Consider the following 8,068-nt stretch of genomic DNA (forward strand, 5'->3'; position numbering starts at 1 on the left):
TTTCGGTACACATGTCGTCACTGCTCCTTCTCAGGATGCAGCTACCAGCTTAGACGCATTGTTCTGCATTGGGAAGACCCCTATTTGGGTCTCCAAAAACGCTCTGTTAAATGCCAGTGTTGGCACTGTTTTCCTCCCACACCATGTTGCAACTGGTGTTAGAGACATAAAAGACTGCCACGAGGATATCAAACATATCCTCGAAGCCGAAGGCCATCCTGTCCTCAAGGTGGACACGTTCACTCGACTCCTTCGTGGTCCTCGCCATCAGCCCCTTAGAGTTGTGGAAATCACCTTTGATAGTAGGACCCTTCTGCCCTCAATCATTCTTGCTGGTGCCAGGTGCTCCATTCAGGAGTACATCCCCTCTCCTAGACTTTGTAATAAGTGCTGGAAGTTCGGGCATGGTGCTCTCAATTGCACAATTCTTGTCTCTGTGCCCCATGTGATGGGGATGATGGCCACTCTAAGACAGAGTGCTTTTCTCCCCAGGCTCACTGCCTCAATTGCAGTGAGGTTTACCATACCTTCTCCTGCATGTGTATACACTACCAGCTTAAAGAATTGGTCCTCAACTTGAAACACCGGGGTCGTTTGAGTTTTCCTGAAGCGAGACGCCAACTCCATTCTCTCCATCCTTTCACTGGCGTATCTTCTACTCGCGTATTGCGTTCTACCTCTTCTCGTCCTTCCCACCTTACTCGGTCACACAACCGTTTCCAGGCCTTGGACCCGGACACGCCCACCACCTCCTCCACTGTTCCTTTACGTTCTGTTTCGAAAGGTCTCCCTCCTGGTTCTGCGTCTGGAGTTTCCTCCCTTCCTACCCAGTCCACCATGTCTCCTGTGTCTTCATACACATCAACTCCCGATACTTCTTCCCAACCCTCTTCCCAGTCTCTTGGCCCTTCACGCTGCCTGTCTGTCCAGGCTGTTGGTCATCATCCTCCCTGCAATCTTAATGTTGTTCGCTCCTATTCTTCTTCTTCTCCTGTTGAGACCATTGAGTTTGTCGTCCAGTACGTTGTTGCTGGTACACCTGTCTCTTTGAGTCAGAAACGTAAGCCTGGCTCCTCTCCTTCCTCCTCCCCAGCGGGTAAGAAGGCACCGCTTTCTTCCTCGCCCCCAAATCTGACTATCACTCTGTACCCTCCCATTTCGGTGGTCGGGCCCCATGTCCCAGCTATAGAGGTTTCTTACGCCCCCGATTCCCTCTCGGTTGCTGCCCTTGCTGAGGTGTGCTCCCCGGTTTCTGCCCCCTCCCCCCCCCCCACCCCCCCCCGTCCTCCTCCAGCTGTGTCCTTGACAGCCGCTCTCGGTTGTCTCCTGCTCCTCCGGACCCCGTCCGTTTGCCTCTGGTCTGTCCTCCCGCTCCCTTCCCTTCATCTTTACTAAGTTTACCCATGGCCCCTGACCCTGACCCTCAGCTTATTTAATATACTGTGTTCTTCTTTACCTTTGTTTCTTCATTGTTCTCTGTTGCTGTCCTTTCTCTTTTTGATAATGTCTATTCTTCAATGGAATATTCGTGGGTTTTATGCCAACTTCCATGAACTCCAACTTCTGATTACACAGTTTTCACCACTTTGTCTCCAGAAGCCAATGCTTGGTGCTCGTCCTGGTTACTTTCGTGGTTATTCCTTTCTTTCTCTCCCCCTCCCCTCAGTGTTTCTCCTGATTCGTACTGATATTCCCTTGTCCCCCTACTTTTTCCATCGCCTATCCATTGTTTTGCTGCCCGTGATTTTGAGAGTAAATGGTATACAGTCTGTTCCATTTATCTTCCCCCAAATGTCCCGCTTTCCCTTCCTGATTTTAAACACCTCCTGGACTCCTTGCCAGAGCCGGTGCTCCTGTTGAGTAATTTCAACTGTCGACATACCCTCTGGGGTGATGTTCTGACTAACACCCGAGGCCGTCTTCTCCAACCATTCGTCCTCTCTTCTTCCCTGTCTCTCTTGAATTCTGATGAGCCCATTCATGTGGACTCTCGAACTCGCACTCTTTCCTATCTTGATCTTTCTCTCTGCTCGTCGTCCCTTTACTTAGATTTCACATGGTGGGTTCTTTTTCACCTCCATAACAGTGACCATTTCCCCATCCTCGTCTCCTTTTTCTCTTTCCACCCCCCCCCCATCACTCCTTCCCTAGGTGGCAGTTTGCCAAGGCTGACTGGAACCTATTTACCCTCCGTGCTACTCTCTCTGACCTCCCCTCTCTACCTCTACCTCTTTCTTGCGCCCTCCTCGAGGCTGGGGTGGTGTGGGGGGAGTCTGGGGTGGTGTGTGGGGGGAGGCTGGGTGGTGTGGGGGGGTGGCTGGGGTGGTGTGGGGGGAGGCTGGGGTGGTGTGGGGAGTGGCTGGGGGTGGTGTGGGGGGTGGCTGGGGTGGTGTGGGGGGAGGCTGGGGGTGGTGTGGGGGGAGGCTGGGGTGGTGTGTGGGGGGAGGCTGGGGTGGTGTGGGGGAAGGCTGGGGTGGTGTGGGGGGAGGCTGGGGGTGGTGTGGGGAGAGGCTGGGGGTGGTGTAAGGGGAGGCTGGGGGTGGTGTGGGGGGAGGCTGGGGGTGGTGTGGGGGGAGGCTGGGGTGGTGTGTGGGGGGAGGCTGGGGTGGTGTGGGGGAAGGCTGGGGTGGTGTGGGGGGAGGCTGGGGGTGGTGTGGGGAGAGGCTGGGGGTGGTGTAAGGGGAGGCTGGGGGTGGTGTGGGGGGAGGCTGAGGTGGGGTGGGGGGAGGCTGGGATGGTGTGGGGGAGGCTGTGGTGGTGTGTGGGGAGGCTAGGGTGGTGTGTGGGGAGGATGGGGTGGTGTGGGGGAGGCTGGGGTGGTGTGTGGGGGGAGGCTGGGGTGGTGTGGGGGAGGCTGGGGTGGTGTGGGGAGGCTGGGGTGGTGTGGGGGGAGGCTGGGGTGGTGTGGGGGAGGCTGGGGTGGTGTGTGGGGGAGGCTGGGGTGGTGTGGGGGGAGGATGGGGTGGTGTGGGGGGAGGCTGGGGTGGTGTGTGGGGAGGCTGGGGTGGTGTGTGGGGGAGGCTGGGGTGGTGTGTGGGGGAGGCTGGGGTGGTGTGTGGGGGAGGCTGGGGTGGTGTGTGGGGGAGGCTGGGGTGGTGTGTGGGGAGGCTGGGGTGGTGTGGGGGGAGGCTGGGGTGGTGTGTGGGGGAGGCTGGGGTGGTGTGTGGGGAGGATGGGGTGGTGTGGGGGGAGGCTGGAGTGGTGTGGGGGGAGGCTGGGGTGGTGTGGGGGGAGGCTGGGGTGGTGTGGGGGGAGGCTGGGGTGGTGTGTGGGGGAGGCTGGGGGTGGTGTGGGGGGAGGCTGGGGTGGTGTGGGGGGAGGCTGGGGTGGTGTGGGGGGAGGCTGGGGTGATGTGGGGGAGGCTGGGGTGGTGTGTGGGGAGGCTGGGGTGGTGTGGGGGGAGGCTGGGGTGGTGTGGGGGGAGGCTGGGGTAGTGTGGGGGGAGGCTGGGGTAGTGTGGGGGAGGCTGGGGTAGTGTGGGGGGAGGCTGGGGTGGTGTGTGGGGGAGGCTGGGGTGGTGTGGGGGGAGGCTGGGGGTGGTGTGGGGGGAGGCTGGGGTGGTGTGGGGTGAGGCTGGGGGTGGTGTGGGGGAGGCTGGGGTGGTGTGGGGGGAGGCTGGGGTGGTGTGTGGGGAGGCTGGGGTGGTGTGGGGGGAGGCTGGGGGTGGTGTGGGGGGAGGCTGGGGTGGTGTGGGGGAGGCTGGGGTGGTGTGGGGGGAGGCTGGGGTGGTGTGGGGGAGGCTGGGGTGGTGTGTGGGGGAGGCTGGGGTGGTGTGGGGGGAGGCTGGGGGTGGTGTGGGGGAGGCTGGGGTGGTGTGGGGGAGGCTGGGGTGGTGTGTGGGGAGGCTGGGGTGGTGTGTGGGGAGGCTGGGGTGGTGTGGGGGGAGCCTGGGAGGTGTGGTTCAAGAGGGTCACTAATCATGTAAGATATTGACCTCACCATCTTCACGGGCAGCCGTTCCGTCAGCACTCACTCCCCTGTACTTTACTCCTCCTCAGATTCCACCTCACCAGAGTCGGAGACCTCGGAGCCCCTGTGTGTGCGGGGGGTGGAGGAGGACCCTACGGTGAGCCTCAACCCCTTAACGCCTCTCTTGAGCCAGTTTTGTCTATATTTTGTCAAAGGTATTCTAGTGTTGCGTCTGTGAGAATAGACCAGATACGAGCCTTTACTACTTATATATCAGCTTATTCATTGATTTGATAACCATTAGTGTAATTGCCGTGGTGTTTAAGTGCTGTGCAGTACGAGCCAGCAGTTATTTCATGACAGCTGTACGTTAGAGGTAATGATATCAGTCTATTGCCATCAACTATGTTATTTTATTCGTTATATAATACAAATTAGAACAGTCATTTTGTATTCTTTGTCAGACTGGGAACGAGCGGCTGGTGGCTGAAGCCAACGAGGTGTTCCAGAGTATTGCCTTGCTCCACCAGGATGCCTCCCCACCTTCCCCCCACATCGCTAGGTCACCTTCCTCTCGCTCTCGAAGGTCACCCTCAACCACCTCGCTCTCCAAGCGTCGAGAGTCAGCCGGGTTGGAGGAGAAGCGTTCCCGCCGTCCCGTTGATGATAGAGATCACAGGTACACATGTCCTTTTTAAAGGTCATTGCAGAAATTGAATAATTTAAGGTGTACAAACTTTTGTATTGGCACAACTCATTTCCACACAGACAATAATTAAATAAATTACAAAAAATAGTATACTCAATTTGCCTGATTCATAACAGCTCTACCAATAGCACTCCTTCAAGACGAGACTCCAGTCGTCGTCAGCAGCAGCAGCAGTTGGATGAGGAGCAGCGGCACCAGAAGCAGTCAGATGTGTTCTTGCCAGCAGCCACCACCTTAGGGGAGCTGCTCATGCGGTCACAACAAGAACAGGAAGACGAGGAAGAAGAGGAGGAGGAGGATGAGGAGGAGGAAGAGAGGACATGGGAGGGCCCTAGACGGCGGTCCTCTGATGGGTTGTCCACAGTTACCTCGGGGTCTTCCCGCTCCCACTCTCCCTCGCCCAGTATTGCCTCCAGTGCCCCTGAGGCAGAGGTGAGCACCCATGCTGGAGTGGCTTCCACTTTCAAATCACCTTCCTTCATCATAATCTTAATGCCCATCTTAGTTATGACGGTCTGCTTCACCCTTCTTTTCAGGTAGATGTTGTTTGCAGTTTCTCAGTCTCCTTGAGAAATTGTACTTGCCTTCTCACCATCTCTAGTTAAACCCGTTCTCGACTCAAGTCCATTACATCCAGCGGTCGACCCCATAGACGCATTCATCAATTTTTATATGCTGTTCATTCAAAACGGGAATGTTCTCGAATATAAATTAATATTATAATAAAATATTGTGCATATATAGGCATAGGTTAGGTGTTTAGGTTCTGTTGGCGATTATTTGTATTTGTAGTACGTGGGTGAAGGATTTATAGCGTTGTGATTCGAACAAAATTCGTCAGTGAAGCACTTGTTCCGGATATGTTCGAACGTCAGCAGTTGTGAGTCGTGTGTAAACCGCTTTTCATTCATAAACAGGGGGTTTGGCGGGTGCATGGAATCACTTTTGGATCTTTGTTTGGAGGACGGGCTGCATTTATAGCGTTGTGGTTCGAACAAAATTCGTCAATGAAGCACTTGTTCCAGAAGTGTTCGAATGAGTTGATTCGTGTGTAAACCGTTTTTCATTCATAAACAGGGTTTGGTGGGTGCATGGCATCACTTTTGGGTCTTTGTCTGGAGGATGGGCTGTCTAGTTCTGTTTTTAATTTAAAAGTTTTCAATATCCTCTGAGCAAGACAGTCACAATCAAACAAACATGAGGTTGCTCGGACAGCAATACTAGAGACGTCACTTGTAATGATGTACCTTACCTAACTCGTGTAGACTTACAGTTACTACACTGAAGTACCTGCACCAGCCCATGGATACTTGCCTTCGGGATATTTCTACAATTAACGTAATTGTTTTCGCTTGTGGTTTGGGGATTTAGCTTCAGCCATTGCGTTCATCCTCTCAACATTCAGATGACTCTTACACAGGTTTGCGTACACTATCGGTTCTGTCAAGGCTGTCTTTTAATGCATATAAGAAGTCTGCCTGTGCTTCCTTCACTCTCCTCACACTGAAGAAGTTCTTTTAAAAGTTACTGTGGCTCATTTGGGTGTCAGCTTCCATGTGAGTCTTTTCCTTCTTGTTCTTCCCATGTCAAATAGTTTCTTCGTTAACCTTGTTAATTCCACAAGTACTTTACCCTTTAGTCTTGTGATATATCTCGGGAATTTCACAAGGTTTGTTTTGAGTTTGAAGAAGTTAGGAGATTCATTCTGTCCTTGCATGTTGAAGAATTGGTCTAACATATGTAGTATAAAGGTTTCCGAATGACTCCTTGTTCATTCTTTAAAGGTAGTTCTTGTGTTGACAAAACTTGCATACAGCGGATATCATTCGGTTTGTGTGCCTCAGGTGGTAGATCCTGTGATTTCTACTTCTACCCCAATATCTTTCTCTGTCCGACTTCAGGAGTATTTCCCATCTCAGTTGATGATCGTGTCCAGTTTCCGGTTCCCAGCACTCGTAATTATTTTGTACTTGGTTGCTTTAAGCTCTAGAAGCTACCTGTTAGACCGGGTAGTGTGGGGGAATTTACTCTACCAAATAATAATAATCAAATTTATGAGGACCGTAAAAGTGTTATGGGCTCGGAGAACCAGTGATCTATGGATCTCAAATATATATTCAATGATTAATTCAAAAATGAATTTATAGAAGCGAACTGTAGAACTTCTATTTAAAGTAAAGCAAATCCCTTATACATCTTTTGGGGGTTTAAATTCTATAATGTTAGTCTACATATAATAGAGAATAATATTCATGGATCATCATAATTTATTAATCCATAGATTAATAAACTAAATACTGAATGGAAACAATTAAAGGCTTAGCTGAAAATGTTGACCGAAGATTGCGTCCAGCACCTTTATAACCAGCCTAATTCAGTTTGAATCGATAATCTCTGGTGACATGTGTCTCCACCGGTTGAATTACGTCTGTCTTGCAGCTAGCTCCATGCTGAAATATGAATCGCCTGTAGTTTCAACTTAAAGGCACACATTTATGTATTCACTCATGAATGCTAAGCGGATTAGGAATAAGAATGCCACTGACGAGAGTTATTAGGTTCGTCAGCTGCATAATGACAAGACACCACCATGATTATATAAAAATGGCCAAATTAACAAATCAGCGGTACTCTGCATTGCCAAACGCGATGTCCGTAATCTATGGAAGCCATCGAATCGATCTGAAGCTCGTTATTGCACGGATGCTCCTCAATGTGATCGATGATAAGGACCAGCTCCGAGACACCAAACTATAATGGCGGCTAGCTCTGCCAAGTCTTCTCCAGCGACTAGTGACGCGCGCGCCACTTAGCGCCAAATGTTGAAAACTTGGGGAATATTTTACAATACTTTATTCAGATTTCCGAATGGATGGAAATATTACTGACGTCATTGTACGTCACACTAACGTACATTAGGTAACAGCAGATTGTTTCTCGCTGTGCTAATAATTTAGCCTAAATGACGTTAGATGGAAATTAAATATTCGTGATGGAAATTTAGTTCATGACTTTTACTGGAACAGCTGATCGCAACTGTATAAAATATTTCCAATAAACGGCTCCATAATACGCTAAATAAAAATATATCTGTTACCAATCGATATTCCTTAACAAATAATGCAAGGTTAGACTGGATTTTTTTTTTTGAGATATATACAAGAGTTGTTACATTCTTGTACAGCCACTAGTACGCGTAGCGATTCGAGCAGGTCCCTGGAATACGATCCCCGCCGCGAAGAATCGTTGTTACAACCAAGTACTCATTTTACTGTTGGGTTAAACAGAGGCTACAGGTAAGGATTTGCGCCCCAGTAAATCCTCCCCGGCCAGGATACGAACCCATGACAAAGCGCTCGCGGAACGCCAGGCGAGTGTCTTACCACTACACCACGGAGACTGGTAACTAATTCGATTAATAAATATGTAAAATTTATTCTGACGAGTTGA

At 51.2% G+C, this 8,068-nt stretch overlaps 1 protein-coding gene across 5 annotated transcripts in view; it reads left to right on the forward strand.

The window, feature by feature from the left end:
- LOC123757090 (microtubule-associated protein futsch) overlaps positions 1-8,068 on the forward strand; it is a 199,481-nt gene that overhangs the window by 174,936 nt on the left and 16,477 nt on the right. For 4 of the 5 annotated variants that reach the window (XM_069329441.1, XM_069329443.1, XM_069329444.1 and 1 more), the window contains 3 exons: positions 3,999-4,066; positions 4,374-4,588; positions 4,735-5,050. In XM_069329441.1, the coding sequence (XP_069185542.1) occupies positions 3,999-4,066; positions 4,374-4,588; positions 4,735-5,050 (599 nt within the window). The remainder of the gene's footprint in view (positions 1-3,998; positions 4,067-4,373; positions 4,589-4,734; positions 5,051-8,068) is intronic. The other variant, XM_069329442.1, reaches the window with a different exon arrangement.

This window comes from Procambarus clarkii, chromosome 22 (assembly GCF_040958095.1).
Source record: "Procambarus clarkii isolate CNS0578487 chromosome 22, FALCON_Pclarkii_2.0, whole genome shotgun sequence".
In the NCBI taxonomy this organism is placed as follows: Eukaryota; Metazoa; Arthropoda; class Malacostraca; order Decapoda; family Cambaridae; genus Procambarus; species Procambarus clarkii.